At 37.8% G+C, this 20,309-nt stretch overlaps 1 protein-coding gene across 1 annotated transcript in view; it reads right to left on the bottom strand.

The window, feature by feature from the left end:
• Positions 1-1,746: 1,746 nt before the first annotated feature.
• LOC149258044 (germin-like protein 8-2) overlaps positions 1,747-20,309 on the bottom strand; it is a 41,070-nt gene continuing 22,507 nt past the window's right edge. The window contains exons 2-3 of the mRNA XM_089398242.1: positions 2,383-2,483; positions 1,747-2,288 (exon numbers count right to left, since the gene is read on the bottom strand). Coding sequence (XP_089254368.1) covers positions 1,747-2,288; positions 2,383-2,483 — 643 coding nt within the window. The remainder of the gene's footprint in view (positions 2,289-2,382; positions 2,484-20,309) is intronic.

Genomic DNA, 20,309 nt, shown 5'->3' with positions numbered 1-20,309 from the left:
ATGTCAAAGGTAGAGAAGGAAGAGGAGAAATCTCTCATTGTAGAGTAGAAAGAACAAAATAAATATGGTTCTACAAATGTTTCTCATATAAAATTAACATTATTTTGAGTGTGCAATTAAATAGGAAAATCGTCTTCCAACTGTAGTAAAATGAGATCATGAAGAAAATGACATAGAACAAGCAATAAAATTTCAAGAAGAATTAAAGTTCCTTGAAGCAAGGTTTGAAACACCAGGTTTTGATGAAGTTTGCATAAAAGTTGCAACATTGAGTGTTGAAGACAACATGAATGATGTAGAAAATGAAAACGTTAATGAAATTTTCATGTATTGGAGTCTCAAAGGGATAAAATTCTATTATGGAGTTATGTTGCAACAAATTGATAATCAAAGACTGATGATGAAGAGAAAACTATAGAATATTACATCCATTTAGTTCTTTGCATTTCCTAAGCCCCCTTTTTAATGTGCTCTCTTTGATGCAGTGTTTTGTCCCTTTTTTATGGCATTGTTACATCACACATTTTAGAGATAAATAACATTCGTTTTCAAATGTATCATGACCTATCTTTAGTATCCATGGTATCGTGAAGTTCTTGTCTCAATTATTTCAAGAGTATGGGTATACTTGCCTCATTTGTAAATCGATGCTATACATATATCATTTTAACATCATTTTTTCTCTCTATAGGATTTCACCCCTTAAATTTGGGTTCTCTTTCTTTCTCTCTCTCTCTATTTTTATCTCTTTGACAATTTACAAAATAAATGATGATGTATTTTGGGTACATGATATGCTTCCACCCTCATACATAAGGAGGCATTTATTGTTCAGAAATTTATGTGGCAAAGATGTCCTAAACTATCATTAATCACACTTAATACAACCAAAGTATGATTTATGGGTCCATTTTCATTGCTCAAATCATAGTTAAGCTACAATTTACCAACCTTGGGGTCATGTTACCTTTTCATTCTACATGTAAAATTGATAGGTGAATGGTAGAGATTTAACTTCTACAAAATATCCATGAAATATTTTTAATAATAATAAAGATAAAGGGTTCCATGATATTGTAACAAAATCTTTTTAACAATTAAAAATTTCCATAATTATGTATATATAGATATATATATTATTAATAATAAAGTTATGAGTTAATTATTTTTTATGATTTACTTTAATCTTCACCATATATGATATATATGAAATTAAGAAAGATCAAACATGTTAATTTGAGTGATAGCGAAGTGAATATGACACTGGCAAGAGGTCGTCCAATGAGAATGAATTTTATTGCTCGTTCAATATTTTGTACGTGATCGTCGAATAGTGGAAAAATCTCGTGTCAGTGATGTTTATTACTTATTTGTTCAATTTTTTCTATAATCTATTTAGTTCTTGGTAATTTAGGCAGTGTATCAAAGCCATTCATGCAGTTTTGATTACACTACAGAGGGACGTTGTTCTCATTGTGAGAATGGTGGACGACTTCTTCCAAATTTCATAATCCAAATTAACACTGATATATATTTCCAAGTCTTGTCAATCGTGTATCAAACGCAGCTTCAGATTTGAAATATTGAACTTTTATTTATATTAGATACGGTCTAGCTATTATAATTACCTCACTCAGATAACAACATCGGGAGGTTAGTTTTATTTAACTATATAAATACCTCTCCAATTGAAGGAAGGAAAGAGCGAATAGTATTATGAGTTGACACTACAGCATCGGAACAAGATCATGAGGATGTGAAACTGCTCTGGATAATTTGGACGAGCTTGTCATCGATCTGGAACGCTCTGGCGAGCACAGAGGCAGAAACAGGAGGAGAGGCTCCGAACAAGGCCTGCGCAACCTGCTGAGTTCCTAGATTCTGGCTGTTCAGTCCAGAGAAGGCCACTGCGTTGACAGGGCCAATGTTCTGTTGGAAATGCACAAGACCTCGAGGGAACACAAACACGTCTCCCTTCTCCAGCATTGTGGAGAACAGAGTGTTGTTAGTGGTGATAAAGCCAACCAAGAGAGTACCGTCGATCACCACCAAGATTTCGGTGGCCCGCGGATGTGTGTGAGGAGGGTTGAGGCCGGGAGGAGCAGCAAAATCAAGGCGGACCAAGGAAATTCCAAAGGTGTTAAAGCCTGATAGCTGCATTACAAAAGCTGGCGTTACAACGAATCCCAGCTGGTTACTGGTATCTCCTGGTTTATCTAGGCCTCTCAATCGAAAGTCGTCTGCTGTGACCATCATCACATTCTTACATGGAAACCCGTTCACAATAACTGCACATTCAAATCAAGCAAAAAATATATATAAAATGTTATTCAACCATACATACATATTATATTACATGTAATTACAACATGGAAACATTACCATTGCTTTCCATATCAGCAACGCAAATGTCTTGTAAAGGATCTGGATCACTTGCGCACACAAGAACAATACTATTAGCGTATGATAAGTGTGGAGGCTTGCTATTACACGAAAACCCGTAGGTGTTGGTAAACTTTCCAAACCAGTAACTAGGATCCTCACTGTAAGGACCTGCGGTCCGTGTGACGAGCAGGGCAACTCAACCATGCGAAGGACGTGCGAAATGTGAAACGAAATGAACCTTGGACGAGTTTATAAGGTGTTGGGCGAGTTGAGGGGGCGGTCCCATGCGTTGGGCGGGCGGACCCTCCTTCTCGGCAAGACAACACATTGTAAACGAGTCGACTTGGGCATTGGGCGTGGGTCGGCCGGGTGACATAACCTGCCACTTGCCCGTATATACTGGATGGCGTTTGGAGGCAAAAGACCATCATTCGATCAACACGAGTTCAAACAAGGAGTTTTGTGGTGCGTGGATGAGCCCGCAAGACGGGCGGAACTCGGGTGTAAAACTCGTTCAGAAAAGTTGGGTGGAAAAGTCGAGTGAGAAACTCGGGCGAAAAACTCGTGCAGGAAACTCGGGCGAGGGCGAACTCGGGCAAGGTTGTTCTTGGGTGAAGTCATTCAGGCAGAAAACTCGGGCGAGGTCGTCGGGTAGAAAACTCGGGTGAGGTCGTTCGGGTGGACCGGGCGAGGTTTTCGGGCGACTCGGGCGAGGTCATTCGGGCGAGTCGGGTGAGGTCGTCAGGCGACCCAGGTGAAGTCGTTTGGGCGAACCAGGTGAGGGGGTCGGGCGACCCGGGTGAAGTTGTGTGGTGACTCGGGGGAAGTTGTTCAGGTGAACGAGTTTGGGTGAACAGGTGGACATGCGGATGGGCGACTGGGCGAGGGCGCGTTGTGCAAGCCAAAACGAAGAATCGTGTAGACGGGCGACTTGGGTAGGGCGTGCCATGCATGATGAAACGGTGGAAACGGTGAAGTGTTGGAGTTGTGAACGGAGGTGTGACTCGTGCAGAGGCACCCGTGTGTGGCGACTTGGTTACGACGAGGCGCGCCCAAGTTGGGCAAACAACATGATCGTGCGACGAAGTGAACAAAGGGTTGGTGAGTCGTGCGGTGACTGTGCGGAGGCACCGATGAGCTAGGCAACCGAGTTTTCCGAAGTTGGAAAATTGGCTAAGTGTAAATTTGGGGTTTTCCAAGATTTAACTTATACTTTGTAAAAGTGGAAAATTATATATATTGATTCAGGCAGACTCATATTGCAGGGAATTGCTCCTCCCTTTATACTTTTGTGCAATTGCATATGTGTTAATTGCTGTTGATGATGAATATGTATGGGCTTTCATCTGTATAAAGGATAATAATAATACTTGGTAACGAAAATAAACTAAGTATCAAATGTTAAGGCGTAGTCCATGAACATAAGTATTGGTGAAAAAAAAGTGTTTGGTGGTGCAGCACCTCACTATAAGCGGTTGAAAGACTACTGCAGGTGTAGGGGCGTGACAGGTGGTATCAGAACTGGCTGATGATCGGGTTGACGATGAAGTGTTGATCCCATTGCACTATCGTGACAGGTGGTATCAGAGCTAGTGCCAGGGAGCTGGTGCTGGTGTTGAAGCATTGATACACACCTGCACTTCATGATAGGTGGTATCAGAGGCAGGGTTGCTCGTGACGAAGTGCAGATGGTATTGATGCTGATTCAGGGTTGAAGAAGCTTGACAGTTGATGACAGTGGAAGCAGGTACTTGCAGGTAAAGGAAGCTAGTTTCACATACAAGTGGAACAAGGGCTGGTTCATGATTGCAGGGAACTTGGTGAAGTTGGTGAATGGTGAGACAGGTTTAGTAGAGGTGAAGCTTAGTGCTTGGGCCAAGCTGAATGACAAGGCATGGCAGGTTTCGAAGAATGCGAAGGGAAGCTCTTGCTCACCTTATACATGTTGAAGCAGATGAAAAAAGAGAACCCCCAGATTCGAGAGAAGCTTGAAGTCTTGGAAAATAATGTTGAAGACGAACTTCTTCAACTTGGTTGGACAATGGAGCAAGATAAAGTTACAGATTGTGCTGACAAGGAAGAGGAAGCCGTGATGTTTGAGGATGTTGCAGATGTGACAACGATGGAGGATGAACTTGAGATTGATCAAGTTGAGCCAGGATCATGCAGTTTGCAGACATGGATGGATGATGATACTCATATGGAGGAGCCTCATGATGGTGATGTAAGTATTATTGATACTTGTGTTTCACTTGAGCATTTGGTAAATGAACGGTATGCAGGGAAGAGAAAAGTCAGTTTGCCGATGCAAGGGAGCATCTTACTATGGATGTCTATGATGAGACCTTGTATGGAGAAGCAAGGATTGTTGACTGTTGCAGGACTTGTTGGGGTTTTTTGTGACCTTATGGTAGAAGGTACAAAGGCCCGTGACAAGGGAGGAACATGATGATCATTGCAGATGAATGGGTCATGCTTTAGCCACATGGATAATTGGCTAAGTGCCCGGCATGACTCGTGGACAGATTGGAGGGCACACACTTGGGTATGTTGATACTTGGGTGGACTTCTCATGGCTGAGACCAAGAGAGGAAGTCTTGGTGGAACCTTTAGTGGGGGAGCTATGATGGAAGGGACTTGTGATTATGATATATGGTTGGGTGACCGAGTTCACTAGACCGAAGATTGCAGACTTGGATGAGGATGACTGATTGTTGTGATGGGTCTACTTAGTTGGACTACATGGACAACTTAGTCATGGACATTAGGTTGGAGACATGGAGCATGGTAGTCTTATGCAGGGACATTATGTAGGAGCACTTATAGAGGTGTCATATGGGCATCCAATGAGGAGTGCCAAGGCAAGGATGTTGTGACATGGAGATGTTTTGTATATGAGCCGATGGAGAGGTTATGCACTTATGTACAACAAGGCCATGGATTTGAATGGAGTTGTGAGCATACTATGGAGCATTCCTACTACATGGAGAGCTGAGGCATCTTGCAGAGACCTTTGGGCCGAGACTTATATGCTTGCTAGAGTGTTGGTTGGAGATGGCTCATGGAGCTCATAATGACATGAGGTTGTGACTTTTGGGGACTTCATATATGGTGGACTTGGAGGATCTGATGCATTGAGGATCTGAGGTCAGAGACTTTAATGTAGGATGGGGTGCATACTTTCGAGTACATGTATGGGTGTGGCTTGGAAGAGTGACTTGATGTGGAGGATCGATATCAGACACTTTGGAGTGATGGAGTTACAATGACGATGATGCCTTGGTGGCAACACTTAGGCATGGGTTAAGCCGAGACTTGACCACTTTGACACATGGGAGCTAATTGATCTATGATCATGGGTAGCACATGGATAGATGAGACAGGTATATACTTGTTTGTATGGTAGATTTGAGGGATGGCACATATAGATATGATGGAGGTGACTTCATGGACCTCGATGTGGCACATCGAGAGTCAAGGTTTGATGAGATGATCTCTTCACTTTGAGGAGATGGATGATGATGTTGGATAGAAAACATCATGGACAACATGTTGCAGACGGGATGGAGACTACTTCATGGACCTGAGCATGGCTTACACTTATATGGAGATGGATTCTTGATCGATTTGATGATGTGACAGGATGTTCAGAGAAACAACTGATGATGGCATGAGGATGTGCATTCTCATGGTTTGAGCGTGATAGTTGGATTAGCTACCCAACTAGTTCAAGCTATGGGGGCTAGCGGTGTGCAGAGATGTGTTAGCATTGTTGGAGTATCATGGCAGCAGTTCACACGAGGACGACACATGATGAGGTCGACACGATATGTTGCAGGAAGCATGTAGCTTGAGATGGAGGGACCAACCTTCCACGATGGAGAGCAGCATGTGGAGATTGTGACAGGGTGGTTGATGGTCATGGATTGAGATGATTTCCGATGTACGACATACCAGTGGGATGTATGCCTTGGTACGGATATCTTGGTGACAGGTGGTTGCTGGGATGAGATATTGTCGAGGACGAAAATGACTTCAAGTGGGGGAGGATGTAAGGATCTACGATCTGTGCGACGGGCAGGGCAACTGAACCATGCGAAGGACATGCAAAATGTGAAATGAAATGAACCTTGGACGAGTTTATAAGGTGTTGGGTGAGTTGAGGGGGTGGTCCCATGAGTTGGGCGGGCCGACCCTCCTCCTGGGCGAGACAACACATTGTAAATGAGTCGGCTTGGGTGTTGGGCATGGGTTGGCCGGGTGACATAACCCGCCACCCACGCGTATATATATTGGAGGGCATTTGGAGGCAAATGACCATTATTCGATCAACACGAGTTCAAATAAGGAGTTTTGTGGTGCATGGATGAGCCCGAACGACAGGCGGAACTTGGGTGTAAAACTCTTTCAGAAAAGTCGGGTGAGAAACTCGGGCGAAAAACTCGTGCAGGAAACTCGGGCGAGGGCGAACTCGGGCGAGGTCATTCTCAGGCGAAGTCGTTTAGGCAGAAAACTCGGGAGAGGTCGTCGGGCAGAAAACGCGAGTGAGGTCGTTCGGGCAAACTGGGCGAGGTTGTTGGGCGACTCGGGCAAGGTCATTTGGGCGAGCCGAGTGAGGTCGTCGGGCGACCCGAGTGAAGTCGTTCGGGCGAACCGGGTGAGGGTGTCGGGCAACCCGGGTGAAGTCGTGTGGCGACTCGGGTGAAGTTGTTCGGGTGAACGAGTTTGGGTGAACGGGTGGACGTGCGGACGGGAGGCCGGGTGAGGGCCCGCCGTGCACTCCGAAACAAAGAATCATGTGGACAAGCGACTTGGGTAGGGCATGCCGCGCATGACGAAATGGTGGAAATGGTGAAGTGTTGGAGTTGTGAATGGAGGTGTGACTCGTGTGAAGGTGCCCATTTGTGGCGACTTGGTTACGACGAGGAGCGCCCAAGTTGGGCAAACAACACGATCGTGTGACGAGGTGAACGAAGGGTTGGTGAATCATGCTGCGGCCGTGCGGAGGGGCCGACGAGCTGGGCAACCGAGTTTGCCGATGTTGGAAAATTGGCTAAGTGTAAATTTGGGGTTTCCCAAGATTTAACTTATACTTTGTAAAAGTGGAAAATTATATATATTGATTCGGGCAGACTCATATAGCAGGGAGTTGCCCCTCCCTTTATACTGTTGTGCAATTGTATACGTGTTAATTGTTGTTGATGATGAATATGTATGGGTTTTTATTTGTATAAAGGATAATAATAATACTTGGTAATGAAAATAAACTAAGTATCGAATGTTAAGGCGTAGTCCATGAACATAAGTATTGGTGAAAAGAAAGTGTTCGATGGTGCCACACCTCGCTATAAGTGGTTGAAAGACTACTGCAGGTGTAGGGGCGTGATACCGAGGGTGGAAATTACAGATTCCATAGAGGTGTGGTGATTCTTCCAACACCACCCCTCAAACGCAACTCGGGGGAATCGAAACTGGGTCCAAGCTCTGATACCATGTGGAGGTTTTCCGTTACACCAAAACTCGCAGGTGTTGGTAAACTTTCCAAACAAGTAACTAGGATCCCCAGGGTGGAAAGTACGGATTCCATAAAGGTGTGGTGATTCTTCCAACAATAAGATCACTACTACAACAACTGCTAACACCAGAAAGGATTCCATGGCTATAACTCACTATTTTTCTTTTCTTCTATTCGAAAGTAAATAGAAATGGACTGAATTTGATTATGAATGGAGAGCGTTGCTCCCTTTTATAACAATGGTAAATGATGGTTTTAATAGTTTTTATAGTCCGGGAACGAAAGACATAGTGACTTAACCACCGAATCCCCTCTGCCCCATACGACTGTGTCAGTGTTCTGGTTAGTTAGAGTCTAAAGAATAAAAAAAAGCTCAAGTAATGTACAATTGTCTCAATCAACTAAGTAATCATATATATATATATATATATATATATATATATATATATATATATATATATATATGTATATTTTGTGAATATATATACATATCTATATCGGGAGGATATGGTCAGTTGCGTATTTCCTTCCACATTCAAAAATAGAAAAAGTCTACCTTTATCTAGAACCTCTATCTAATATGTTTTAGATTGTCTTTTAAAAATGAAAAAGTTTGCTTTCATATAACATGTTTTACTTTTTCAAACTAAAAAAATTGTACAATGATCCAAAGTTTGATACCATTCGAAAGTTAATATTTAATCACACAAAATAATTAATTGATAATGGTGTTTATTTTTATATATATATATATATATATATATATATATATATATATATATATATATATATATATATATATAGTTAAAGTAAGATTGTATAGCTTAACAAAATCAAAGTTTTCATACATGGTTTTACTATACTCTACTACTACTACCATTTTTTTAGAGCAACTTGACGAATGGGAAACTATATAATTTTGACCATCTTCCAATAGAGTTATTACTCTAAAATTGCAAAAATTGTAAAATCTGCACTACAGTGTCTATGGAGTCATCATTTCACAAAAAACTATCAACCAACATTTAATAATTATGAATCAAAGAAGTGATATCAACCAACATTTAATAATTATGAATCAAAGAAGTGATAGCAACCAACATTTAACAATTATGAATCAAAGAAGTGATATCAACCAACATTTAACAATTATAAATCACAAGAAGTGATATCAACCAACATTTAACAATTATGAATAAGAAGAAGTGACACTTGTCTGATCTCTCATACTAGATCCTAGAGGCTAAAACGTTGTGCCAATGTATAGAATATGACACTCATTTTGAGGAAGGAAAGTATCCATCCTCTCCACACAGAACCACAAGTTCTGCTATTCTCTTTTGACATCATCAAGGCTAGCAAAAACATTATACCTATCATCCTATTTTTCCATAAGAATACTTCCTATCAAGGTTTTCATTTTCGAGTAAATAAATAATGAAAAGATACTACTTTTTTCAGCGTGGCTAGTATCCAAAATCTACTGCCCACATTTCTCCACTAGCTCTGAATATGAGAAGAAATTTCTTTCTCTAGCTGCCATGGTCTCAAGGTTCTGAAATTCACTCCGAATATCAACACGAACATATGAGTGAAATGACTCATCAACCACTTGGGCTTACTGATGGGCTTGATTCTGGTCTCGAGGGCCTCATCCTCCCCATCCTCCCCTTATTGTCCTCATGCACTGACATTGCATGGGTATTGTCTCATAATGCAAATGAAAATCAAACTATGTTCGACCAAGATACATAACACCATGAACAAAGCACTGGTGCTCAAGCACTAGCGCTCAAGAACTAGCTAGACACAAAAAATAGAGCTACAAAGAGGTCCAACACAACTCTTAGCATGAATAAGCCAACATTCAAGGACAACTAAACAAGATTTAAAAGATTTAGAGATAATTTCTTATTATGTGCCTAATATTATTTATTTTGCAGAATATTGAGATATTATTGAGTAAATTTTGAAGTTCTTTAGAATGAGAGAATTTAGGGACTTGTTTCAATATACCAATAAATGAATAAGATATTATGAAATTATTGAACCAACTTTGGAGCTCCACTGATTGAGAAAATATCGGGATTGAGAAAATCTAGGGATGTGTTCCTTGCTACAGGAGAAGCCAAAACTCAGAATTTAATGAAGATTCCTATTGCTGGGGACCAGATCCACATTTTGAGGGATTGTCGAGGGGAAAATTGTCTCCTTTAAAAGGGGGCACTTCCCCATCAACTTGTATAAGTACCAATTCATATATGCTATTAAATTAGTTGGTAATGATGTTGATCATATATCCTATTAAATTATTTTGAGTTGTTGACTTGTTTGGCATTATCTTTTAAGATAGAAAAAAATCTAATTCTATGTAATATTTTTCACATTGTTATTTAAAAATGGGAAAAAGAAAACATACAATGCTTTCGGGTATAATAATTTTTCTAAGTTTTCATGTATAATTATATTAATTTTTATTTATACAATTTAATTATTTAATAGATGCTAAAAGGTTAATAAATCAGAGAGTTTTTTTTTCCTTATCTTGTTTGTGTGGGAGGGTTCAAGTAGAAGGGAATCAAGTGGGATGGGTAGCTAGGGGGCATGGTGGTGGAGAGGGGAGGAAGAATACATATATATATATATATATATATATATATATATATATATATATATATATATCAAAGAGATACAATAAGAATAATGCCTTGTGTAACACCCCCTAGTATCCCAACTGGGGCAATGCCACCACTTCTGACTCTGATACCATAATCACAATATGAAAACATATAGAATGACAAGATAGTAAATTAACATGCTGGATAATCCATAAAAAATGTAGATGGCAAGTTTCAAGCACTTATCTATGAAATTCGTTGACTAGATGTAGGACTTAGACATACCATCCAACCATATACCATTTTACTCTTGCTCTCTTGGCTTGCAATCACCCTCGAGTTAGGGACATTACTCCATGATGGTAATTCCTGGTAAAGCCAGGTACATATCCACAACCGGATAGAAATAAGGCCAAGGTACCAAACCATAACAACCTCTAACCAATAATCTCATTTTCCCCATTAGCCCCACACTCAATTAATGCACCCCCTTCTTTTCACTAACAGTCAATCGGGTGTTACCACTAGCTCCAGGGTGACCAAATTGGTCAACCATGTATTTTCCAGACCGTGTGGCTTCCAAGAGTTCCTACTACCCTTAGGAGTCTCTAATTGCCCTCTAGGCCCTCACATATGGACACTTGTCCCCACTTATCCACATCCAATTGAATAGGGGAACCACCATTTTATAGGGATGGTACTCCTTACTTTTACATTTTTTAATGATATATTATAATATTATAATGTATCAAATCACTTTTACAATCATGGAGTCCCAGCCCCCGATACACTTTTTGTACCTCGGTCTACGTTAATCCCATTGTATTTACATAATATGTATACTAGGCTCACTAAATTTTTACCACATAGGCTATCTAGCCTAATCACATGGGAACTTTGGTCTTACAACGTATCAATACAATGGCCCACTGGCCTAAAAAATTACACATAAGCAAGCACACAGGCCTCAATGGAACTTAGTGATGGGCTACCCAATTAGGTGCAAAATAAAGCCCATCTAACCTTTCCTAGGCACATAAACGCTATATTAAATCTCTCCTTTTACACTTAATAATGTTTTATTAGCTTTAATAAGTTCTTAGGAAGGTTTAGAGATAATTCCTTATTATGTGCCTAATATTAAGTACTTGTAGAATATTGAGAGAACATTGAGCGATTTTTTAAGATATGTAGAATGAGAGAATTTCAGGACTTTCTTCGATGGAACAAAAAATGAATAGGATATTATCAAATTATTGAACAAATTTTGTAGCTCCACTGATTGAGAAAATCTAGGGATGTATTCCATGATACAAGAGAAATCAAAACTCAGTATTTAAAGAAGATTCCTATTATTGAGGACCAAATCCACATTTTGAGGGATTTTGGAGGGGAAAGATGCCTCCTTTCAAGGGGGATGCTTCCCCATCAAATTGTATAAGTACCAATTCAAATTAGCTCCTAGGATCATGAAATGTTTGGCCTTGTGAAGAAAAATTGTTATTTAGCAATTCTACTTTCATTTATAGCAGGGAAGTACTTGATTTGATATGAGTAATGATGTTTGGTTTCATTTCCAGCTTTTGAGGCTTGGTTTCCCTCATATAAATTTGAGTATCCTTGGGATTGGCCATCCTAGAAGCCTCAGGTCCTTACTATACAATTTATTTATCTTCTTTGCATTTCTTAATCACTTACATATCTTATTCTTGCATTTCCTATTTTTGCATTTAGTATTCATGCTTCGTTTGTTGTAGGTTAAATTAGTTAAATGATTGAAATAATTTGTTTTGTAGGTCATAAATATAGTTAAAATTATGAATAATCCTTATAACAACTCTACAAAATCATCTTCATCATTGAGTTACTTGGATTAGTTTACTAGTTCATAGTTATGAAATTTCAGGTTTTAGTAATAATTTTTTGTTGAATTTTAACACATGTCAATGAACCTATTTTGAGTTTATTTCACTTATATTGAAGTTAAAAAATTTCAAATTAATCAAAAAAATTCACCCCATAGCATTTTCATTATATCAGGTGAGGAATTTGAGTATTTAGATTAACTTACTAGTTCATTGTTCTGAAATTTTTGGTTTTTAGTTGTAAATTTCTGCCGAATTTTAGCACATGCTAATGAAGATATTTCAAGTTGGTTCCACATAGATTTATTCCCAAAAAAATTAAAATTAATATAAAAAATTACTGCAACATTTTCATTTTATTAGCTTAGGAATTTGGGAGGTTAACTCGAGAAATAAGCTTGCTAGAAGGTTTGTGTAGCAGAATGGAGGTATCTTGCAACAATCTTGTAGTAACACAAATTTCCCTAAATTGCTTCTAGAATTACATCCAAATATTTTCCTTTATTTATCATCACTCCACAATGTCATTTAAACCTTTAAGATGGATTTGAGAATACCAGATACTCCATAGGCACTTTGCTTTCATAGTTTGATATGGATTCTCTCTGCTACTAGAATTAACCAAGATCTTTTACTTCTGTGATGTTAGCAGAATTGCATGTGAAAGAGTATGAAAAAGCGTATGTGCGTGCTTTAAAGAAGAGGAAACATAATGACAACCATCAAATCAAAGAACACAAACAAGTTGATAAGGAAGTTCACCAAGTGAGGGTTACGTCTCTGGGCTAGATGTTAAGAGTGGGGAGGTTGCTTCATTAAATTTTGAAGAATGATGTTAAGTACATGGTACATTATTTGTCATTACAAGGGTAAACTCCCTCAAATAGAGTGGCCTTTCCCTCCATGAGACGTTCTCCTATAAGAGCTCTCACTCATATGGGCCCTCCTTCACCATGACAAGCTAATAAATTCTCATATGACATGGCATACACGTATCTTTCAACATAATGGTAACAAGGATCTCAACAACAAAATCATCATCTCAGCGAATCAAAAGAAAGACATGGCATCACTGCATCATATACCTCCACTTCCAGGGATGGCCTAAAAATGCAAATCTTTGTTACAAAAACAGACATCATCATTGAATTTGTGGCACGAAATCGTGTAAAACAACTATAAACTTGACCCCTTTCTGACACTGTCAAATCTGGACGGTCGAGAATCTCGAAGATTCTCTAAAGATTCCTTATTGCTGGCTCCCTGAAATCTTGCTGCTCAGATGACCATTCTGAGTCCACCATCGTGCTCCTTGTATAATTTTGATAAAAATGACTATAAAGCTGGCATCATTCTGCCTTTGTAAAAAATCAGCCTCCAAGGGAATCTTTTATATTCCTCAAGCTTCTGCAAAAGGAATATTCTCAAAAAGGTTGTCTTCAAAAACATGCCATCCGAATTTCACTATTGATGGTTTCAGCACTTCCTCTTCTGTCCCAGGTGAATGAATGTTTGGGTTTAAATATGTTTTTTTGCGCAAATAATACAAAGACAAGCCTCTTGGGCCATTGGTGGCAGGGTTAAGTTCGGCAAGGGAGGTCGGTGGTTCCAACCCTGCCCTCACTTGAAATTTCCTATGGTTACATAATGATTTTTGTGTTTTACGCAATTTGGTGGTAGAGGCGCATTTAGTTTTGGTTTTTTTTTTTTATTTCGCTGCCACATTGGGTGGGCTGACCACTTGTTGACGCGAGTTCAAACCCTGCCGACACATTGTATTATGCTATGTTCTGCCATTTGGTTGGGTGGGTCCGCCATTGGGTGGCCCACCCACCTTTTTTGACTATATCATATAACAATTTCGTTGGGGGTGGCAGCCCGCCACTCCTTTTTTATATTTTTTTCATTTTATTTAAACAATATGGTCAAAATTTTCCCGCCGAATTTTTTGGATCACCGACAAAATTAAAGAGGCAAAACAATTCGCCCATTCTAGTAGCTGTTGTAACATGATTAGTTTTGATAATTTAAATTTGCTGATATAATAGGTTTTAGTAGTTTATAAATAATAAATGGGTCTGCAAGAGTAAAATGCACCCTCAAAATGTAAATTTAAGTCTCATTAGCAGGTTGATTTAGTTAATCATGCATTTAAACATGATTAAATGATGTAATAAAGTAAATTCAAACATGGTTTAAAAACATCTGAGAATGAATTTTCAAAAAAAGAAAGAGGTTTTCGTTTATAACATCCTCATGTACAAAAACCACTCTAATTTTTCTAACAGCTGTTATGGTTTTGAAGACACAAATACATCTTTGAAGGCATGTTTTCTAAAAATTTCATGTTTTAGTCACCTTTTTGCAAAGAATATGGTGGCTAAAAAAATATGAATCTTGGGAAAGTGGAGGAGGTTTGTGTTCCTCAGATACTAATCTACACAAACCTCTCTCAGTTTTGTAACATAGGTTATGGTTTGGGATTTTCGGATGAATCTTCGCAGACATTTTTTCCATAATTTTCCTTCTTTTAGTCAGTGTTTTCAAATGTGGTTTCCGAGCAGGGGGAAATGAATTTTCAAAACATGAAAGAGGTTTTTGCTAACATCATCCTTTACAAAAATATCTCTTAGTTTTCTAACATCTATTACGTTTTGGGAGACACAAAGGTATTACAGGACCCTATTGTTCAGAATTTCGGGAGGAAAAAGCTCAAAGACAGTTAGTGACTTCGAGGCCACCTCATCAAATATGAGTTGCAATAAAATTAAAATTTCTCTTATTTATAAAAAAAATCCTCAAGGATAGTACTAGAACTCTTCAAATAGTTTTATTTACCTTTATCTGTGTTCTATTTTTGTAATACAATTTTCAAATATTTGTAATAGCTCTTGATATTTTTATCAAGATATTCTGTGAGGAAATTGTATAAATACTTCATAAATTGAAGTAATATGGGTTGGCTTTCGATGCTAAGGCTCTTAAACTATGTAATAGCTTCTCTTGTAGAATTCTAGTGAAAGCATTCTGGCTCCAGTTATGATAGAATTTTGTGTTTCTCGTATGCCTTTCTTGTGTTTTCCTAACTTGCTTCTACATATGTTCAAAGAAATTGTAGGAAGGTCTGGGTAAGGTAGATTATGTCTTAATATCTCTATAATTCCCTGCAAAATCATAACCTTTAGAAAGAGATTAGCTTATTAGACTATCTGTCTAAAATAGCTCCTCTTGGAATCGGTTTCACTTTGGCCTTCTGTCACCTTTCAATGTGTTTTTGTTGGGTTGTAGAAATCTTCTACACACATTTAAATTTCCCTAGTTGTTAACTAGTTAGTGTGACTGCTCAATTATTAGGAATCCCCTTACATTTTTCTACCATAATTCTTGAGAAAGCTAAGTCATTCTGTTAGGCTGGAAGTTGACACTTTCAGAAGGGACCCTGCGAGAGAGGCCTTTAATCATGATTAGGGATTATCATTGATCACAAACCATCCCCATTAAAACCATAAATCTGGCCATTGTGCTTCAAAGGATGTTGTTCAGTGACAGGTGAACAACGTTAAACAAAGCCTTGTAACAACTGAGGGAGCCCCCTCTAGTCCACTAGTTCTCTGCATCACACAAGGGGAAGCAGTCCCCATTGGAGTTGATGTTGTAACATGATTAGTTATGATAATTTAAATTTGCTGATATATTAGGTTTTAGTAGTTTAGAAATAATAAATGGGTCTGCAAGAGTAAAATACACCTTCAAAATGTAAATTTAAGTCTCATTAGCTGGTTGATTTAGTTAATCATGCATTTAAACATGATTAAATGATGTAATAAAGTAAATTAAAATATGGTTTAGAAACAGCCGAAAATGAATTTTCAAAAATGGAAAGATGTTTTTGTTTATAACATCCTCATTTACAAGACCCACTCTTATTTTTCTAACAGCTATTATGGTTTTGGAGATACAATTGCATCTTTGAAGGCATGTTTTCCAGAAATTTCATGTTTTAGTCACCTTTTTGCAGTGAATATGGTGGCTAAACAAAGATGAATCTTGGGAAACGGGAGGAGGTTTTTGTTCCTCAGATTCTTATTTACAAAAATATCTCTTAGTTTTGTAACAGAGATTATGGTTTGGGATATTAGGATGAATCTTTGCAGGCATGTTTTCTAGAATTTTCCTTCTTTTAGCCAGTGTTTTCAAATGTGGTTTCCGAGCAGAGGGAAACGAGTTTTCAAAAAATGAAAGAGGTTTTTGTTGCTAACATCATCATTTACAAAATCCTCTCAAATTTTTCTAACATCTATTATGTTTTGGTAGACACAAAAGTATTACAGGACCTTATTTTTTCAGAATTTCAGGAGGAAAAAGCTCAAAGAGAGTTAGTGACTTGGAGGCCACCTCATCATATATGAGTTGCAATCAAATTCAAATTTCTCTTCTTTATCAAAAAAAATCTAGAACTCTTCAAATAGTTCTAGTTACCTTTATTTGTGTTCTATTTTTGTAATACAGTTTTCAGATATTTGTAATAGCTCTTGATATTTTTATCAAGATATTCCATGAGGAAATTGTATAAATACTTCATCCATTGAAGTAATATGGGTTGGATTTTGATGCCAAGGCTTTTAAACTATGTAATAGCTTCTCTTGTAGAGTTCTAACGAAAGCCTTCCAACTCCAGTTATGATAGAATTTTGTGTTTCTTGTATGTCTTTCTAATGTTTTCATAACTTGTTTCTACATATGTTCAAAACAATTGTAGGAAGGTCTGGGTAAGGTAGATTAAGTCTTAGTCTCTCTGTAATTCCCTGCAAAAGCATAACCTTTACAAAGAGATTAGCTTATTGGACTATTTGTCCAAGATAATTCCTCTTTGACTAGCTTTTGCTTTATGTTTTTTGATAGCCATTAAAAGAGATTAGCTTATTAGACTATCTATCTAAAATAGCTCCTCCTGGAATTCGTTTCAGTTTGGCCTTTTGTTACCTTTGAATATGTTATTTTTGGGCTATAGAAATCTTCTACACGCATCTAAATTTCCCCAGTTGTTAAGTAGTCAGTCTAACTGCTCAATTGTTAGGAATCCCCTTACATTTTTCTACCATAATTCTTGAAAAAACTAAGTCATTCTGTCAGGCTGGAAGCTGACACTTTCAGAAGGGACCTTGTGAGAGAGGCCTTTAATCATGATTAGGGATTATCATTGATCACCAACCATCCCCATTAAAACTATAAATCTTGACATTGTGCTTCAAAGGATGTTGTTCAGTGACAGGTGAACAATGTTAAACAAAGCCTCGTAACAACTGAGGGAGCCCCCTCTGGTTCAAGGACCAGCTTGAACCTAAAGGCTAGTTGAGTTGGTTTCCTAGCGTAGTTTTTGCAGCCAAGGATTGCCTATGGGAAACAGGAACAACAACAACCAAAAAAATAACTTTGATATTAGTTTTTGTTGATAATTTATTTTTTATAAAATTCTAGTTATTTGTCACTAAATTTTCTATAAATATTATATAATTTTTGTTTTATTGTTTTAGATTTATTTGTACACTAGTAATTATGTTCTACTTTTATTTTACAAATAAAATCAAATTACATGTTAGAAGTTCAATTTAAAAACTCATTATCTAATATAGTTCATTGCTTCTAAAATTAGATGCATTTAAAAATAATGTGTAATAATTCTAAATAAAATTTAATTCTATAAATAAAGTTTCGTTAGCACACGGTACAATTAAATATATTTTATTTCTTTCAAATTATTTAAGAAAAGTTTCAAATGGTCCACCCTTGATATGTTGCATGCAAAAAAACCATAGAAAAAAGAACAATAACATCGCCAATGGTTCTTGTTATCCATGTTTTTAAAAATTAAATGTTATTATATTTATTCTTTTAATTTTTGTTTGAACATGACAAGTTCAATTTAAATGTCCACATCTTCCTATATAATTAAAAATACTGGATTGAATTTAACGTGTGCCATAGACTAATATGAACTACATAAAAATCTAATAAAGGCTTCATGAAAAGCCTTGTTTTATATTAGTAAATGGATTAGATTGGAAATTGGAAAATCTTATTGTTTTCTTCACACTCAAAAGCTTACCCTTCACCTTCGGTCTACTACTTAAAATGTCATTGATATTTCTGGATAATTCTATTTTCAAGTCCGTTGCTTCCCAATCATTCTGATTATATATTAATGAGTTTGCATCACAATTAATATAGAATTTGGCATGTGTACACATATATGAAATTGAAAATACAAGATATGGAATTTGGGTTAAATAATTTTCTGATAAAAATAAAGAATTAAATTTATTAATTAAATTTGCTGGTGTAATAGATTATGCTAAAAGAAATAAATGGAAAGGTAAAATTAGTAGAAATATCCCTGAATTTCCACTCCTCTTTTCATCCCTTTTGTATTCATTCACATATATTTATTGTGTAAAACTATGAGGTAATTCCCCATTTTATCGTCTCTTGGGATATTTAATTAATGAAGTAGAGTCATGAGGGTTTTGCCTATGTGAACCACTAAGACATGTTATGACCGCAGATTATGGAGCACAGGTGTTGACCGCATGACATATCGCAGCAGTTCTGTGATTCACAGTAGCTGACCGACCACGACGAAACAAAATAATTGATTTGAAGCTGTTCCCAACCCGTTTTTGAATCATTCCTGTTCTTGCTCTCTCGGCGGTAGTGCTGTGATGGAAATGATGTATATCTTTGGGAATATAGTTTCCAGGTTCTGGGGAGAGATGTTATTCTCCTTCGTACTGTATAAAAGACGGGTCATTCCTATATCAAAATTTAGTCAGACCCCGCATTGTATTGTAACAACATTATTCAGATTAATAAGATACAAAACTTTTTTCTGATCTATCATTCGCTATGAGTAACACAGCCCTAATCAGAGAGCTGGGCCCGCTCTTTTGATCAACTACTGTGTGTTTCCTTGCTTTGTGTGTATTGTTTATTTCTGTGTTGAATTCTTGCTTGCTGCCGCAGATTCCTTAGATAATTGTGAATACCTTTTTAAGTTCCGCAGTTGAGTTTTTATTTATGTTTTAGCAATGCTTTGATTGGTAATCATGAACCCTTGGTCGATGACTTATTGTAACCTTGCCCCTGCATATACCTTGTGTGTTGCCTTGAAAATAATATGCACCCGGATTGATACATTAATGTTGGGTTGTGTTATATTATTTCCACGTAGTTAACAGGGGGTTTGAGGGGCACCCATAACCCCACTTTGTGAGGTCCGGAGCAGCGCCGCGGAAAATTTTGGTTTTGGACCCTATGTTAGGTTGGACGGACCCACCTATGGTTTTGTGCATGATTTTCGCACATGTTTTTTGGACGTGATGGTTTTCAGTTCATGGTGTTGGACACAATGGTTTTCGGTCCATGGTATTGGACGCGATGGTTTTTCGGTCCATGGTATTGGATGCTTCCGCATGTATAAATATGTATTATAACATTGAAAGGAAAATAATGAAGAAAATCAAGCTGGTAGTCCCGGTTTTGGAATCCAGGGGAAAATCTCTGTGTATATGTGTTTTATGTGTTCTACTCTCGCATTATTTATTTTCTGTGTTTTAGAATTCATATGCAGGTAATTTTTGTATGGGGTTAAAGCCTACAATTAATGTAGGAAAAGGGGTGGATAAATTGTTCATACCTAGATACCAACAGCTGCCATGGTCTCAAGGTTATGAAATTCACTTCGAATATCGAGAGGAACATATGAGTGAAATGACTCATCAACCTCCTCGGCTTACTGATGGGCTTGATTATGGCCCTAGGGGCCTCATTCTCCCCATCCTCCCCTTTTTCCCCTCATGCACTAACATCGGATGGGTTTTGGCTCATAATAAACATGAAATCAAGATAGGTTTGACCAAGATACATTAT

Source organism: Pinus tabuliformis, chromosome 6 (genome assembly GCF_031772625.1).
Source record: "Pinus tabuliformis cultivar Carrire ecotype Pingquan chromosome 6, CPIR1, whole genome shotgun sequence".
NCBI lineage: Eukaryota > Viridiplantae > Streptophyta > Pinopsida > Pinales > Pinaceae > Pinus > Pinus tabuliformis.
The sequence above is the reverse complement of the archived record's forward strand: the minus strand, read 5'-3'. Positions and strand labels throughout refer to the sequence as shown.